This window comes from Salminus brasiliensis, chromosome 23 (assembly GCF_030463535.1).
Source record: "Salminus brasiliensis chromosome 23, fSalBra1.hap2, whole genome shotgun sequence".
In the NCBI taxonomy this organism is placed as follows: Eukaryota; Metazoa; Chordata; class Actinopteri; order Characiformes; family Bryconidae; genus Salminus; species Salminus brasiliensis.
The window spans coordinates 25,720,386-25,738,801 of NC_132900.1; the positions used below are offsets into that span (position 1 = coordinate 25,720,386).

Sequence of the window (18,416 nt, forward strand, 5' to 3'; positions counted from 1 at the left end):
GAATTTACTGGAAATACAAGGTTCTCGTCCAGGTTTTGTATGCAAAAATCATCATTGACCTGTACTTTAACTGGCTGAATCAGGGCTGCTGATTGGCCTTAACAAAAAAGTTTGATTTTCCTCGCTGGTGTCCCACTGAAACCTGGATTGATCAATCACTCTCAAGGTGTCCCTGAAAAAACTCTTTCGAAGTGAGACGAAATGGAAGGCACAGCTGACACCAAGCATGCTTCTCTTAAAGCTGAAAACCAAGCCGCTGCATCGTGTTTGTAGGCCTTCAGAATGCACAAACATTTACACAGCACTGGCACACTGAAGACCAGACTGATCTTCCAGCTTTTAAAGGGCCCATACTTTACTTTTTTCCTTTCACCCCTTATTATTATAATTTTTTAACCCCTGCAACTATTTCTGTATGTTTTTTTTTTATCCAACAGACCATTTTCAGAACTTTTGTAGCCCCTAAGAAATAAACAGGCTGCTTTTGTTACTGTGACTTTAAGATACACACACACACACACACACACACACACATATATATATCACCTTTGACTTCCTGTGATATGGGCCCCTTTTGCAGAATTACTCCCCTATTAGTTTTAAAAAATGTAAATTCACCATGTAAACACAACACAATATGTAAGAGAATGGCTTTCAATAATGAACCTAATGACATTTAATAGCAGTCTGAGGTGCTGAGTTCAAGTCTATGAAGATCTTTATGATGCTGCTCAATTTGTCACAGCAGAAAAGGTGCTGATGAAGAAAAATGTGCCCAAAATGGTGTAATTAGATGTTAAATGTCATCGCTGCTGAAAAATCACACCTTCATTGAGCAGGAACTGCCTTTTCATCCAACCTTCAGCACAATGTGTCTGCAAAGTGCACGAGCCTCATCGACTCTAAGTATTCGCTAGCGCCACTTAAATCCCCTGCCAGCACAGTTCTATATTAAACACGTTGCTCGTTTTCTGTCAATACACCTTTCAGTTAATTATTTGGACCATGCTTCCTCTTTTGTGACCTCGGCAGCACAGAGCAGTGATGGCAGTGTTTTCATGCCGATACACACACACACCCACACACATACGCGCATACTCTGTGGTGGGCTGAAAGGGTGAAGGCGCTCCAGAGTGATTGATATCACCTCACACTCCGGTTAATAACATCTCGCTGGACCCTGAAAGTGCTCTTCCTCTCTCGCTTCATCTCCTGACCTGTGTGGCTCTCAAAAGTGGTGGCGGGAAGCCAGCCAAATTCCCCTGTATTAGGAAAATGTCAATGAGATGCTTCTGCTCAGAAACCCTTTTGAAAAACAGCAGGGTTTACCTCCGAGAAGGGAAAAGTGGAATGATGACCAGAATGTGCCATGCAGGATGACCCCTGTGTAATAGTTTGGAACCAAAGTTTTCATCAAATAAAATCCAAATTTATTTGGAGATAAATGTATAAATTAAGCCTAATCCACTAGTGTTCACACCTCAGAATACAACTTTATGCTCTTGATTCTTTGAGTCTTTATCCTCTAAACTTGTGTAATTTGATCATTAGTTAGATGAAACTGAGCCTGTACTGACTGAGGCCTGTTCGCAAACTAGGCTAAGCTAAGCTAACCTAGCTCACACAACTTGACTTTTGTCTGTCATAAATCCACTTTAGTGCCCAAATAAGGAGCGTTTTAGTATGTGAAAAGGTTTTGCACTTTTTACAACGTTTTACAACTTTGATTAATTACAGAATTGTAAAATTGTGACTGATGTGCTTAAACATCTCTTGTCTTGGGTCTTGGCCTTGTTATATCTCGTTACCCATCATATAAACTGTGTCTGGGCTTAAAGGGTTACTACCTTATTCCTAAATGTTTCTAAAATACATGACATATTGAATTCAATGTCTAAAAATAGACAAATAGCTGTTGGTGTATGCATATTAACCCTGTGTGAGTTATTACATTAGTGTAAGCTGTTTTATTTACCCTTCATATAGACAGTAGGAAGAGCTGTCTCCATCACGCACTGCAGTGAACACACTCCTCTACCCCCAACACAGGCAGAGCAGCGTCGTGTCACTGACGTTCGCTAGAAATGCAATCTATTATTCATGTTATGGGCACTTAAGAACAGCAGCCGCAACCTGATCGCTGAATCTGCTCTAAACACCTATTTACACACAAACCTATGTTCATACCTTGCTTCTGTATGGATCCTTTTTATTATTATTGTTGTTATTGTATGTTACTAAGAAGAACTAAAGTAAAATAATTCCTTAAATGATCTACAAAAATCTACTTAATGTGTGTATATATATATATATATATATATATATATATATATATATATATATAGTGTAAACATTAAACAAATCCAGTTATGTGAATCACAAATGTGGTAATCACTGACCTGACATCTGACTAAAGCATGAAAACACATGACCATGATTAAAGTCACCCTTAAGGACAAACAACACTTTTGCTGGTGATTATGATTATTATGCTAATTTGTCCACAGATAGGCCAAATATAAAAAATATATATACAATGATTTATTGTACATTAAACATTCAATTTATTTCATTCACTGCATTTTGCTTATATACTGAGCATTAAAAATGGTCAATCTTGGCAAAATGTATTACAATTTACATAAAGAGGGATTATTTGTATAGTTCACGTTCATGTTTTACATTATGAAAATAAATCAGTGCAGTGTGTGTACTCAAGAAAACACTAGTCCCATCACAAGTTTCCATCTAAAAGTAAATTATGATGTTAGAAAGGCATGTCTTCCCTCAGCCTTGAATGGCAGTATTAAACGGAAGTAAATGAGACGCAATAGACATCACCAAGACTGGAGGCTCTAACACAGTAAAACATTTACTGTACTGGTGGTTTTTGTCAGGCTGGTTAAAACATCCCACACAGAATCCATTTAGAATAATTTGTGATGTTTCTGACAGTGTTGGTAGTGTTACTCCTCTGACAGACTTACTTGTGTGTCTAGGTCAAATTTCTCACAATGTTGCTGGCATTTTCTTTCCAACAAATGTGCCTCGGTTTAACATTTCTGACAGTGGTGCTAGTGTTACACATCTGACACCTTTACAGTTTTGTAACACTTCTGACAGATTTGTCAAGGTGTTACCTTTCTGACAGAGTTTCTAGTGTTACCAACTGACTGATCTTTCCAGTACTGCCGTATTATTAGCAGTATTATTAGCAGTATTGCTGTTATACCTCTGATAGCCTTGCTGTTGTATTACATTTGTCAAGGTGTTACATTTCTGACAGTGTTGCTAGTGTTACGAATCTGACAGTTTTAGAGTTATGTACCACTTTTGAGAAATATGTCAGTGTGTTACATCTTTGACAGCCTTGCTGCTGTTTTACCTTAAACCAAATTAAATTGTCAGGGTGTTACAGTACTAATAATACTGCCAATGTTAAATTTCATTTAGCATTTCTAGTGTTACGTCTCTGACAATATTGCTGTTGTTTTGCATTTGTAAGAGTGTTACAGTTCTGTCAGAATTCTGTCTATTGCTGTTGTGTTAAATGCAACAAACTTTTCTGTAGCTGTATTGCATTAATCACAGTGTTTCTAGTACCACATTTCTGACAGCTCTGCTTACATCTCTTGTTTACATTGCTATGAAAATTTGTCAGGGTGTTACATTTCTGACAGCTTTTCTAGTGCTATATTTTATTAAGTTTCTGTCAGTATTGCTAATGTTACAAATCAAAACACTTTTACAGTTATATACCACTTTTGACAAACATCTGACAGCCATGCTGTTGTGTTACATGTCTGATAAGCCTGTCTGGGTAAGATCTCCCATTAACATTGTTGCTGTATTACAATTTCTCACAGTGCTGTGAATGTGTACATCTTACTGGCTTTTTAGTACTGTTAAATGGGAGGGCATTACATCTAATAATGTTGCTGATATTAACTTTCTGACAGTCTGGCTACTGTGATACACGTGAAACGTGTACAGTGACAAATACGTGCACCTTTGAACCTTTGAAACAGCAAGGTGTTACACTTCTGACTTACCTTCGTTTATCATAGCTAATTGGCATACAGGAATATTCTTACTCGTTGTACACTGAAAAACATAAACATCCAGCACACTCATGTTTTACTGCCCAGTATGAAGAACAATGTTCCACACATTTCATCACATATGTTTCAGCGGCTGGCAAGCTCTTTTAAGTAGCTCTGCCTGATCATGTGATGCAAAGGGGTTAGCGCTGTGTGCCCTTTGGAGAGGACACTTTGCTAAATCCTCTGAGATACCATGGGCAGGGAGAATGTCAAGGGGGAAGGGACGGGCTAAAATGGGCCGCAGCTACGGCTAATCAATACATGAGCTATCAAAGGGCAAGGTCAAAGCCTTACATCTCTCTGTAAGATTTTTAATCTGCCAATACCCCTTAACCATCACACTACGTCTAACCGATTTCCCTGAAGATGCACTCGAAGATGTGAACAGGGCTAATTTTAAAGCAGGATTAAAGCTGGGCCATCTGCACAAATGGACAAATTCCACCCCACCTCCCTAAACTTGGTGACCCAACCATGGAGAAAAGTGGACAACCAGTCGCAGGAAGGAAACCAAAGTTCTGTCACACAGTGTTCTTTCGTAATCACTCTTTCTTAGCGATGGAAAACCACCTTTGCCTAATTAGCAGCTCTGCTGACCACGTGACCAGATGGCATAAACCAGACAAGGCAAGGCCCTTCCGACTGTGCTATTTGTGGGAGCAGACTAGGAACCAAAGGAGATTATGTCGCGATCCCTTTGCTGGTACTGCGTGGACGCAACTAACCTCAGGCAGTGTCAGCTAGACTTTTCCTGACTTAGTAGTAGTCAAGGAGAGTGACCGTTTCTGTCCTGGGCAAAATAATGGAAATGACAGGGACTACTTGGTGGTTTATGACACTTTATAATCATATCTGTCATCTACATATTGCTTTAATAACACCTGCATAAGCCCTGAATAATGTATTTGAAAAGCTGTACTTGGCGACTTATGAAGAGTCATTGCAAGATGACATAAGTCACTGTAGTGACGGACATTTGCTCTATTTCTAACACTACTATTAAGCCCCGTTCCTATGTAATGGAATAAGGCAGAGATCTAGGCCACATATTGCTTCGGTGTGAGATTTCGACGCCCTCAAACTACTATATCTTACATAGACCTGATCCAGAATTTAGCACCAGACTGCATTATAAGTTTACTTACATGTTTATTAAGCCTATGGTGTTATAACTGAACAAATGTCTGTCCATTTATGCCAATGGAACCTAAACCATTTGATGTTATCTTGCAAATAGTGGAACGAACACGCAAGACAAGAACCTACATCTCCAAAACATCAGGCAGGTCTTATGAATTTCTGGTATGCAGTGCTTAGTACCTCCAAGGAACGACAATCAATGAGACATGGGCTACCAAGGCTCAATGATGTGATCCATGGAGGCCCACTTTGCAACTTACAGGACTTGTGGAGTCCATGGCATTGCTTCAGCAGCATGACAGGGACCTACACAATATTAGGCAGGTGGTTGTAATGTTATGGCTGATCAGGTTCAAGAACCTCCCATCCTGTCACAGCAGAGATGACGGTGGACAGCAATGTTCTGAGGCGGTACTGAAGTGTTGTGCTGACTCACACATATGATTGACTGCCAAAAAATCACAGTGGCAGCAAATCAACCCCCGTCCTGTGTAGTGAGAGCGGGACCCGCAGTTCCAGCTGCCCACGTTCCGTCCTGCCAATAAAGGCCAGCTAAAACTGTCAGCGGCGATGAATGGGAACCTGCCTGTGCTGTCTGTTGTCTCAGGTAGACAAACACTGGGTGAAGGAAAGCATCTGTAAGCAGATGGGCGCATTAGGATCCTTGGAAATTTGTTCTTGAGAGAAGTCCTAAAAAAGGTCTATGGCTGTGTCCCAATTGCATACCACACACTAATATTAGGTACTACAACATATTAAGGTACTAACCAGTTTTGCGCTAACAGGAAGTGATAAAGTGTTGCTATGCCAGCATATGTCACTGTAAGTTCTCCTGCCACCGTTGCCTCAGCACTTGCACCATTAGCCAGACTTGAGTAGCTCTTCCCTTTCTGTTTAGCATTGCATTGTGGGAAAAAAAGTGTCTATTGTAACCATGCTGAAAAAACATCCAGTTCTGGATATTTATTTTTTGTCTGTATAAACATGAACCTAATGCCAGACGTGGGCTAGAGGGATGTAAAGCTCCCCCAGCATTGAGCTTTGGAGCAGTGGAACGGTGTTCTCTGGAATGATGGTTAGTGCTCCATCCAAAACATTTGGGATGAGTTGGTGTGGTGATCGTCCAACATGCCGACCTCACTAATGCTCTTGTAGCTAAATGCAATCAAATCCTCACATCAATGCTCCAACAACTAGTTGAAAGCCTTCCCTGAGCAGTAGAGACAAGATAAAATGAGCAGGTGTACAATACGTTTGTCCATATAGTGTGTGTTTTATATAGATTATAGGTCGATCTCAGTTTTCAGACCATACACGGTTAAAAGTGTAAGATCCTTAAGGAACATTTGGTGGTTCTTCAGTTTAAAACTGTGGAAGAACCTTTTAAAGTGCTTTGAGGAACATTCAAGGAACGTTTTTCTTCTATACCCTTTTCCTCAAAGCACAGTAACAATCCTGCTTTAAAGGTTCCTTTACCGTTTTCAAACTGCATGAGGATCTTAGACTTTTAACAGTGTACAACACTGATTGGTTAGAGGTTCGTTTTGAATATCGGTATTGCAAAAGGACAATATCACAATAATAAGCAATATATTGTGCAGCCCAGCTCTGATGCACTTCCAAACTAATACCAGACTTAAACTAAACTAAAACTGAACATTTTGTTGGAACAGAAGTGCTCAAAATGTTCCCAAAGACGCAGATTTTAAATAATAGATGCCTGGAGGGAAGGGAGGGCGTGGGGACAGTTAGCAAGACTCTGCTCACAGACACACAACAGAAAGTGATACTGCACTTATGACCATTATCCCCAGCTCTTAAGTGTGTTTGATCGTCTTGCGAAAGACGCCACAGTCGTGCTTTTTCAGCTGGCTGTGAAATCCTCAGGATTCCGCTCGGACAGAGGCTACAAGAGTGGCACTGCGAGTGAAAATCTGGGGTGGGGGGGTCGGCGAATGTACATTAAGGGCCGTCACTAATGGTCCATTTGACTGCTTTCCATGACCACATTCTGGGAAGTAGGCAATGGGCCTGTGGGACTGGGCTGTGTGTGTGTAGAAATGCACTGGCTCATTCAGTGACTGCCTCTCAGAGCATCATTAGCACACCATGTTAGCAAACAGCATTCTGTGATCATCACTCCTCGGCTTTCCCCACACAGCTACAGCACCAGCAGTTCCAAATAGAGAAGGGGGGTGTTTAAGCCCCTAACCTTCACTGATCTGCCCTGCCCTGCCAGTGGGGTCAACACTACCATCGCTTATGGCATATCTCAATCATTTCTCACTGTTTTGCTGATTAACAGCTTTTAGAATATGTACATGCATGGAATATAGGGCTCTTAATATTGATTCAGTTGGGTGTTCATGGTCAAAAAGATGAATCATTGAGTTGTAAAAAGGCTGAATAATAAAAATATATTATATATTAATATATTCAAATATATTCAAATACTTTATAACACCTTTTAATGGACCTTATTCACCAATACCATCTCAATCTAAATGGACATGTCCATCAGGCTCTGTTTATAACCAGTGAGAGAATTTAAAGGATGCATTAAAAAGCCAACCAATCACGGCCCATTCATCCAAAAGGTCAATTCTAATCGATTATTATCATTATCATTAACTGTCAGCCCTACAAACAAGCTCAAAGGCACTTAAGCGACTTTTCTGCGAAATGTGTGTGGGCATGACATTAAACATTCACAAGGCCGTTTGGCACAACACTGCTCGAGGGAGGCGTCTTGAGCTGTCTGTTGCCGAAACAAATGCAGTTTACGACACAAAGCAATTAGCCATTTATGATCGGTGGTGCAAAAAAGATGAGGCGAGATTTGATTTGAGAACAACGCCCGGAAAAAAAGATCAGCAGCCGACCGGGCTAATCAGAAAAGCAACAGAAGAATGAGACTCTAATGTTCCTGAACCTTTTTACTGAGTTCAGGAACTGAAGGATGCTTTGACATCCTCCAAAATGGGCGGATTATGAGGGGTGGGTGGGCGGTACAAACAAAACATCACAATACTGAAACACATCCTCACACCACACACAGTGTAAACTGTTGACATATTCAGTAATAAGGTTTGCTGTGACACTTTGGACACTTCGAAACACTGTGCTTTAGCCAAACTTAGGAACTTAGTCTGCTTAGAAAACAAGGCTGGCAGGTCTACAGGCTTCCAAGAAAATTCGGAGGTAGGCTTTAAGCTTTTCCAGCCATTCAGAGGCAAAATTCAGGATTGAAGACAACCCTACACTTTCCACAGTGTCATCTAGCAGTGTACTGCATGACCACCAACACAGTAGTGTTAAGGGTGCAAGGAATCTATTAGAGTGCAAGCATCTATTAGAGTACATGGGTGGAGAGGGTGGGGAAAGGGTGGGACTTATAGTATAACACATGGTTTAATGTCTGGCCTTTAATAAATATATATAAATATATCATTGCTTTCAATGGATGTCAATGGAAAGAGGTTTTATTCCAAGTTGTTTTAAAGCATTTCTATTGGTCTGCCAGATTTAAAATATGTCAAAAAGTGAAAACTGCATATATTATAGAGTATATTGCTACTGTCCAATGGAAAACATGTATCTACTTTGTCCTTTTTTTTAGTTTTCTCTGTGGTTTAAAACCTGTAGCTGCTCTGTACACTATGTCAATCATTCTGGACGAATGGACCAATAGAAATGCTCTAAATTACTTGCACTCTGATTTTACATTACCGTCTGTCCAAAGTTAACAATTATGCCTTCTCCTATAAAGTCACTATTTAGGAAATACATGTTTTTCATTGGACAGCGACAGCATATTGTCATTTTAACATATTATATATACATACTATATTTTTAATATGCAAGAACATCCTTTTAACATTAATATACAATATAACGCAAGGCACATATTAAAAACACACTTAATTTTGTTATGTGATTCTGTTAGTTTTTATAAGTAATTATATTGATATAATGTTTTCCCATCAAAAATCATGTAATCATGGGACAGTACTTTGGTTGAATACAATAAAGTAACAATATTTGCATATAATCAGCTTTTTGATAGTATGTGATTTCTCTACATGGGTTGTTGTTGTTTACAGGCTCTTTACAATCAGTTAGAATCTGCCTTTTTTTACGATCCAGGCAGCTGTTTAGAGCTCTGAAAGGACTGAACATACCCATATTACACTTTGAAAAGTTTGCTGTGATGTAATTTATCAAGATAATGAAGAATCAGCATCACACTGCCCAACTATACTTCACTTTCCTCCTGTTTAGTTAAAAAACATGTAGAAACCCGACATATGCTGTGCCCCTATTTCAAGTGTAAACCCAAATACCACCACAACACTTGCAGAGAACCACTGTTTAGAAAGAAGTGCCGCCAAAGCCACTGCAAGTGCATAAACCATGTATATGGAGTCATTTGCTGTAACAAAAACAACGGGGGCTCATGAATATTCATGGGCTCAGAGAATTGTGCCAATCTAAAAGATTCTGACTGAAGTGCCAGGGCTGTAAATCTCTGGTACAGATGGGCGCACATGCAGCAACAATATGTCACTTGTCTTATGACATTAGAGGCTGAGCTGAGAGGCCTCATTTGGAGAAACAAAAGCAAGAAGATGAATAAGAACAGCACTGCAATTATAATGTGACTATTGCTACTGTTGATCCAGCTGCCAGATTTCAACACCTAAAGGATGCAACTTCTAGAGTTCGACATCATCACAGAAAGACCACTCGACACACATGTGATGCCTAGAAAAAATGTGAACATTACATCAGGTCAGGGTGAGAAACTGGGGCCTTCCTGAGTCTATGAGGCTACGGAAGCCCATTCTCACCAGGTTCAGGAGAAAGAAAATGTCTTGTTCAAAGTTTCTGGCAGCAGAGTGTATCTTGAAAGAGTTAGAGTTGGTTTGAGAATAAAGAATTATTTTCTCAGAGTTTGGATCTTAAATCAATGATGTATGAAAAAATGATGGCTTACTAAATAAAGACAATTTCCAAAACAATTCTGAGGTAAACTATTAAAAATATTAAAATACATGAAGTAACAATTCCAAAAAATAAGGCACTGTTAAAATAAATATTTGGGGAAAAAGGAATGCACTAAATTGACTTGATTTAAATGTGTGTATCATCTCCACATCAATAAACTACATCAACACATGTCTTTCATCTTATTTACTTTCTTACCTTTGGGAAAAACAATGAAGATGTAGTGTATTATTCATGCAGGACTAACATACACATTCAAATCAAATAAACTCAATCATTCACACACTCAGAGAGCTGCGCTATTTCTCCTTCTACTGTATGGAGTGAGTGTTCAGGTCAAGGGTTGGGTATTGCATTTGGTAGCAGGTATGGGTTGATCATGCATTCAGAATGTGTGTATTTGTGCCATGCTTTCCATGTGCGTTTGGGCAATGTGTTTGGACTTAATGCGTTTGGGCAATGTGTTTAGGGTGTGTGTTCTGGGTTATGCCTTTTGTGTGTGTTTGGGCAATGCATGTGTTATTTGTACTGTGGACTGTGTGTATTTGGACCATGTGTTTGGGCTATGTGTGTTTGGGCCATGCATCTAGTGTGCGTGTGCTGGATCATGCATTTGGACTGTGTGTGTTTGGGCTATATGTGTTTTGCCATGCTTTCTGTGTTTGGGCATTTGTTTCAAATGTATGTATTTGGGCCATATGTTTGGGCTATGTGTGTTTGGGCCATGCTTTCTGTGTTTGGGCATTTGTTTCGAATGTATGTATTTGGGCCATGTGTTTGGGCTATGTGTGTTTGGGCCATGCCTCTGGTGTGTGTGCTGGATCATGCATTTGGACTGTCTGTGTTTGGGCACATGCATTTGAGTCATGCATTTGAATCATCTATGTTTGGATCACACATATGTGTGTGGGACATGTGTTTGAACCAGGCAAGGTTGGGCCATACGTTTGGATCGTTAATGTTTGGGCTGTGTTTTTGGGACATGTGTTTTTGCCATACCTTAGCAGCCACAGATGAGCTGGGCTTCTCCAACAGGTCCCACAGTTTCTGCCTCTTGTCAGGGCAGCAGCCCGTGTCCACTTCTTCTCCTTCTTTCTCCCGGAGTGTCTCAGCCTCGCGCCTCAGCTCCTCGTTCATCTGCTCCTTCTTCTGGTGGTAGCGCGCCTGGCAGCAGGACTCCAGGTAGATCTCGTCGATGCCCCAGTAGTCGAGCTCCTGGCCAAAAGACAGAGCGCACATCTCCTCCATCATGTGCAACTTGCCCGTCCGGTAAAAGTTCAAGATGGAGGAGAAGGCGCCCGGGTGCCGGTCGAAGAAATACTCGTTGTCGTTCAGGCTGTAGTCATCGCAGATTTCCATTAAGGTGTCGTGGGTGTTGCAGTCTCTGAGCTTGCCGAGTCGGGTGCGTGGGAGGCGGTCCAGCGTTCGCCACAGCACTTCATGGACCAGCCCTCCCACATTGATCCGGACCCTCCTAGAGCGGGCCTTGGTCCGGATGATGTCGATGGGTTCGGGCGGAAGGGAGCCCTGCGGCCGGGACACCTTCTGAGCACCGAAATTTGATCTCTCAGCCATCACGGCCAACAAAACAAAGGTTACACTAGTCAAGTAAAGTTGTGCTGGTCACCAAATAAGACTGACAATGAAACACAGGCTGCAGTGAATCCACTTCAGACCAGTCCCTCCATACCTGCAACAGGGAACAGAGGAGATTTACAGGCACAAATCACAAATTCACTTGATTTAAATGTTCTCAGGAGTTTTTTCTCTCTCTCAAAATTTCACATTCATTTTACTCATTCTTAAACATCCAAAAATTCTGAAATGTTTTACTCATTCCCAAAAATGTCAGATTTGATTTACCCATTTTCAAAAATTAAAGTTTTTTAGTCTCAAAACTTATTCTTCACAAATTCTAAATATTTTTACTAATTTCTTTTAACCCAATTTCAACCCTTTTTTAATCATCCTTTTTAATCATCCTAAAAACTTAAGTTCTCACTTAAGACTAAGTGGAGTCTCCTGAATATGGGGTCAATCTGGCTCACTTCAGGTTGTTTAAAAAAACTAATCACTTCAGTGTGTTAAAAACTTAATAAATGCTGCATTCTGCCTGATTAGCATTTACACCTCAGAGATCTTAGGTGTATTACACCTTGTACCCAGAGATCTAATTCAAGGTTATATGACATTCTTTTAGCACGGTAAGTTCATTACCTTCAATCAGTGCTACTTTAAATAGAACGTGGCGCTGATGTATTTGGAAAACACTGCAGTATTGAATGTTTCCGATATCGTCCTGCACTAATAATGGAGGAGTCTCCAAATATACGTAAATTCAACAATGGAAAACAGGGGGTGCTCAGATTGGCCAGTACTTTCATTACTTATTTTAAGTACAACTGGTTGAACTGAGTGATGATTGTTATTTGGATGCACATGAATTATAAAGTGAAAATAATACCTATTTCCAACAGTGAAATATCCATGGCACATAGGTGAACTTAACAGCTTGCCTAGTAATGGGTTCAGGATTACGTAAGTGCCCTTCTGCTGGACACTAATACTTCAAAACGTTGCACAGCGTGATCAGGTTATTATCATGTAAAGCCGCCAGGACTCGTGTGAAAATACAGGTACCCTTGCTTGGCTTAGATCTTTATGATCATAATAAAAGCTTAGAGTGGTTCTACAAAAAGGTCTCTGTCTACTGCCATAGAAGAACTACTTTTAGCTTCCTAAAGAGCCTTTCAATGCATGGTATTTTGTAAATTAGTTGTGTCTACACTCCAACCTAAAAGAGTTTCTACTGACAAATGGTAGAACCCTCTTGCTTAGTACTGCTATGCAGAACCATTTGAAAGGTTTTCCACATAAAAATGCACCCCTTGACCAAATTACTAATTAATCATTGAATCATTGAAGTCTTGGTTCTAGCAGATGGTTCTATGCTTCAACTTAGAACCATTCATGTCACTAAACAACTTTGAGGAACCCTTTAGGGAACCAAACATGGACTTTTCGAGGCCTCAAATAGCCTTATTTATGTCATGTAAGTGTGCAGAACCTTCCCATCGAAGGCCATTCTCATTTGTATTGAAGAACTGCATACTGAATTTCTTGAAGTCACCCGAAATGCCCAAAAAGTGTGAAAAAAGTGTAAGTTCCAGCCGTGTAACAGGTGCATGGCAGGACTTTAAAAGTGTGAAGGTCCAACAGGCTGCACTGGACTGCAATCTCCCTACAGGGAAGGAGAGCGTAATGCGATTGGGCATTTAAAACCGTCTTGATCACAAATCCCTGCAGGACTATTTAACGGGCTGCTATTTCCTGCACTTAAAAGACTTCGTAAGAGCCAGGCTATTTAAACCCCCACCCAACCAGAGAGGGAACTTATTTAGGCCAGTGTTTGGTAATGGAGCTGTTGAGAAGAAGTCGAGCGGGGGCTCCTTTTGCACGGACGAGCAGTTTGCCCCGAGTTAATACCCTGCCACATCCAATACGTCAGGAGCTCTGCTCTTTATCCCCACAAGGTTGGAGCGTCCTGTTACTTCTGAAGCCCAGCTTGGGGTGCCCTTGCTTTAGAGCCCAGAGAGGTCTGAGAGGTCTGAGCCTGAAGAACACGACAACTCCACTGTCCACTGTTGGGTTGCTGTAGAGTAATGGCAAGCAACTTGGCCCACCATCAATTCTCAAACGGGACAAGCCCACCATACTACACCAAGCCACACCAATATTAGAGTCTTAGGGCAAGAATCCCAACTCTATGTTCTCTTACCTGGGTAACATGCTTATAGATGTACGTTTCTATGGATAAGACCTTCAGACCTTACACTAAATGCCATCAAATTTTTACTACTGTTTATACTGACAGAGTATAACTCTTTATAGCTTTTTCATGGGTATGGGACCAACTTCCACACAGCTTAGAGTCCTAAACAAGCTGGCAGCTGGACAGAAACTCAGGGAACTCCCAATAAAATAAGATTTAAACTCCTTCATAAAAAGTCTGCCAATAATAAACACTATTTGAATGGACTTCAGTGAGACAGGTGGAGCTCTGTAGCTCTTCTCACGAACTGCAGCGCTGGCAAACACCGCAGAGAGCGCAAAGAAAGCAGAAGAGCATGAAAACCACGATGAGGAAACGACGAGAAGCTTACCTTCTCTAGTTGCCCACTTGTTCCATTGCTCCGCCGCTGCAGCTGCTGAGGAGCGAGGAAGGAGGGAAGATCACGGCTGTAACTGAGCCTCCATGAGAGGAGAAGAAGAAGGAGTAGGAAGAGGAGGAGGAGGAGGAAGAGGAGAAGCCCAGCCGCTCTTCTTCATTCTGCACGCGCTCGATAAAGCCACGGTATGAACACGTGGGAGAACACGGCAAGGAGAGGAGAAAGAAGCAGCGAGGGGCTTATGGTCGCCCCCCGGTCAATCCGCTGCAGGTTTGCAGGTTTTGTGAGGAATTTCTGAGCCTCAGCCCGGTAGGAGATGTCCCGCGCAGCCCTGTGGGCTTTCCTGCTCGCACTGAACGCCGATAGTCCCCCCACCGCCTGCATCACACCCCGTGGGCGAAGCCTAATTGGATTGGGCTGGACATCACTAAGGATAGCAGCAACTGTTTCCGTCCCGTGCAAGGAGTCAGGGAACGTCCAGCTACGGGTTAGAAAGTCAGTGGTGACTTTGGGTATGTGGACAGTTAGGGGGTTCTGGAGGAACACTGCAGTTCTTGTAGTTTGATCTAGAACACTGTAAAACCTCACGTGGGAACCTCACGACTGCATTCAGACGATTCCCTAGTGGAACCCTTTAGAACTTTAAATAGCTTTTCCATCAGAACCACTTAAACGTTACAAGGTTCTCTACAGAACCATCGCTTTTACTAAAGAATCCCAATAAATAATTTTAGAGAATGCTGGGCAGAACTACACACTAAGCAAATGGGTTCTGTGTAGTACCAAAGTACAAAAGGGTTCTCTGACTTATAACAATAGTGCAACCCTTCTTAAAACTTTTGACTTGGTTCTTTATAGGCGAGCTTTTCCATGAGAACCATTTAATATTCAGCTGTGTTTGGTATTGTAAAGAACCGTTGCTTTTACTAAAGAAGAAGAACCCTGTTTTTACAGAACTACACACTAGGCAATATTTTAAAGAACCGTTGCCTTTACTAAAGAGCCTTTATAGAACCCTGTTTTTATAGAACTACGCACTAAGCCAAATGGGTTCTATATAGCACTCACATAAGGACTTCTTTGTTTTGTTACATGGTTCTTTAATTTTACCTATACAGAACCATTGCTATGAAATAGCAAAACTAAAAATAATCCCACTAAATTGTTTACACAATAAGCATAATGGGTTCTATATAGTTCTGACAAAAGGGTTCTCTGACTCATAACTATAGTGGAATCATGTTTAAAACATTTAAGACATGATTCTTTAAAATTGGCTAGTTTGTCCATCAGAACCATATACACATTCAAATGGGTTTTTTGTTGTTGCTGTTGTTCTCATGGTTCTTTAGAGAATCATTGCCTTAACAAAAGAACAATGGTGTTAATAATCGTGTTATTAAGGGTGTAACACTGGACAAACAACACACGTTTTAAATTGCTTCCATTGCCTTTGCTAAAGAACCACACCAGGGCGTTTATATACTACAAAATAGGCTCTATATAGTAGTGGCTAATGGATTCTCTGACTCATAACAATAGGAGAACCCTTTTAAAGGAACCACATAACACCTAGTGCTTTTTGTTGTCATGGTTCTATGTGTGTATATATATATAAGTGTTGTTTCTTGCATATGTAGAACCACCTAAATATTGTTTGGGTTGCCACGGCTCTCTGTGGAACCATTGCTCTTCCTCAATAATCTACGCATCTAAAAATGGGTTCTTCCAGCGTTCTTTAGTGAAGACAATGGTTCTAAATAGAGCCATGCCAGCTTCAAATAACGTTTGTCATAGATGGGTTCTTGAGTTCTTAGCCTCATTAAAAGGTTATCTGTACACAATAAACAGTGAAACAATAAAATGGTTACGAGTCAAAGAACCTTTAATAAAAGCCCCTTTTATACAGTATAAGCAAAAGGGTCAAGTCAAAGTATTTTCCTTGTATATGAAGAACACTTTTGTAGTTGTGTCATACACAACTACATGGCAGTGGTTCTATATAGGACCCTTGCTTTTACAGAAGAACCCTTAAAGAAGGGTTTTTAAGAGTGTAGAATTTATCAAGATGTAGGGCCACTATAAGCGCACTCTGTGTCCAAAGGTTTGTAGACACCTGCTCATCTTCTGAAATCAAAGGTTTTAATAGGAAGTCTTGAGGGTGACATGCCATTGTCTTCTCCCCTGATCTAAGATAATCTCCCCCCGGCCCGAACTGCTCTCAGATCACTTTCCCCTTAAGACCACACCAGCATGTGCAGCATGAGCTTCATCAGAAGCAGGGGGCCGGATCAGTGTGGTTTTAAATAGGTCCTAGCTGAACATTCTGTTACATTTGCGGAAATGTAATTCTTCATAAACCTTCCGGCCAGGCGGAGGATCTCTCAGTGATAATTATGGGGGCTGTTTGCACGCGATGTTCCTGTCTGGATTTGGATTATCAGACACCTTCAGTGAAGTGTTGTGTCTCCGCTGACCACAGGAGGGAGAGATGTGATCATAGTGTGGAGACCTGGGTGCATATGAAAAGTACACTATATACCCATCCAGCATTTCTTCTGAAATCAGGAGTATTTACAGGGGGGTTGTCTCCCTTTGCTGTAGAATCAGAATTAGTAAGCAGTGTGTAGTACTTAGTAGTAATTAGTGCTTTTAGTAAAGTAGGTGTGTGGCGTGTAGTACACTAGTAGTACATCAGTGTGTAGTAATAATGTAGTAAAAATGTAGTAGTGGTTAAGCACGTGCTGTACTCATGTAAGTGTGTAGTGTGCAGTACTACAGAAATGTGCAGTGCTAAAATAAATGTGTAGTTCTAGAAAATGTGTTCAAATATGTAATGTATATATGTATATATCTAGAACTATATATATATATATATATATATATATATATATATATGTGTGTGTGTGTGTGTGGTGTGTATAGTGTGTAATACTAGAAAAAGTGTGCAGTGATCAAACATATACATATATATATATATATATATATATATATGTGTGTGTGTGTGTGTGTGTGTAGTGTGTAACACTAGAAAAAGTGTGCCATGTTCAAATATATATGTGTGTAGTGTGTAATACTAGAAAAAGTGTACAGTGCTCAAATATATGTGTAGTGTCCAGTATGCTTTGAGTGTGTAGCACTAAAACATGCAGTGTGTATTCCTTATCTATATATGTAGTGTAAATATACATTGATTTGCCATAACATTAATACCACCTCGTTGTCCATTCTATAACTAGAAAAAGTGTACAGTGCTCAAATATATGTGAAGTGTCCACTATGTTTAGTACTACACACATTCAGTGTGTAGTACTAGAAAAGTGTGTAGTACTTATTTGTGTCTAGCGTGTTCCAGTACGTGTGCATATTAGTCAAATAAGTGCCAGATAGTACACATATATGCATCTGTGCATGTAGTCCAAATATACGTTGATCCGCCATAACATTAACACCACCTCATTGTACATTAACTTATCAGCTCCACTCACCATACAGGAGCACTGTGTAGTTCAATAATTACAGACTGTATCCATCTGTTTCTCTGCGTACTTAGTTATTAGCCTCCTTTCACCCTGTTCTTCAATTCTCAGGACCCCACAGCACAGACCACCACAGAGCAGATATTATTTGGGTGGTGGGTTATTTTCCATTCTCCTGAGTCACGACACTGACCTAGTGGTGGTGTATGAGTAGTGTGTGTTGCACTGTTACGAGTGGCTCAGACACAGCAGTGCTGCTGGAGCTTCTAAACACCTCTGCGTCATTGATATATCCAGCCTTCATCGTCCTGTGGGCAGCTTACAAAGTATGCAGAGAATCAGGTGGACTACAGTCTGCAATGAGTTGAATGGGGCTGATATAATAGACAATGATTGTAGAAAGAAGGGGTGGTATTAATTTAATGGCTGATCGCTGTATGTGTAATGCGTAATGCTGTAGTGCTCAAACAGATGCATAGTGTGTAATGTAGGTGTAAAAAGTGCCTGTTACTGTCTAG

The 18,416-nt window shown here is 40.7% G+C and overlaps 1 protein-coding gene across 1 annotated transcript in view; it reads right to left on the reverse strand.

Annotated features, from left to right (window-relative positions):
* The window catches only part of kcnb2a (potassium voltage-gated channel subfamily B member 2a), a 32,212-nt gene extending 17,510 nt beyond the window's left edge, over positions 1 to 14,702 (reverse strand). Inside the window, exons 1-2 of the mRNA XM_072668776.1 lie at positions 14,414 to 14,702; positions 11,250 to 11,940 (exon numbers count right to left, since the gene is read on the reverse strand). Of these exons, the coding sequence (XP_072524877.1) occupies positions 11,250 to 11,825 (576 nt within the window). The 5' untranslated portion in view covers positions 11,826 to 11,940; positions 14,414 to 14,702. The remainder of the gene's footprint in view (positions 1 to 11,249; positions 11,941 to 14,413) is intronic.
* Between the last annotated feature and the right edge of the window lie 3,714 nt (positions 14,703 to 18,416).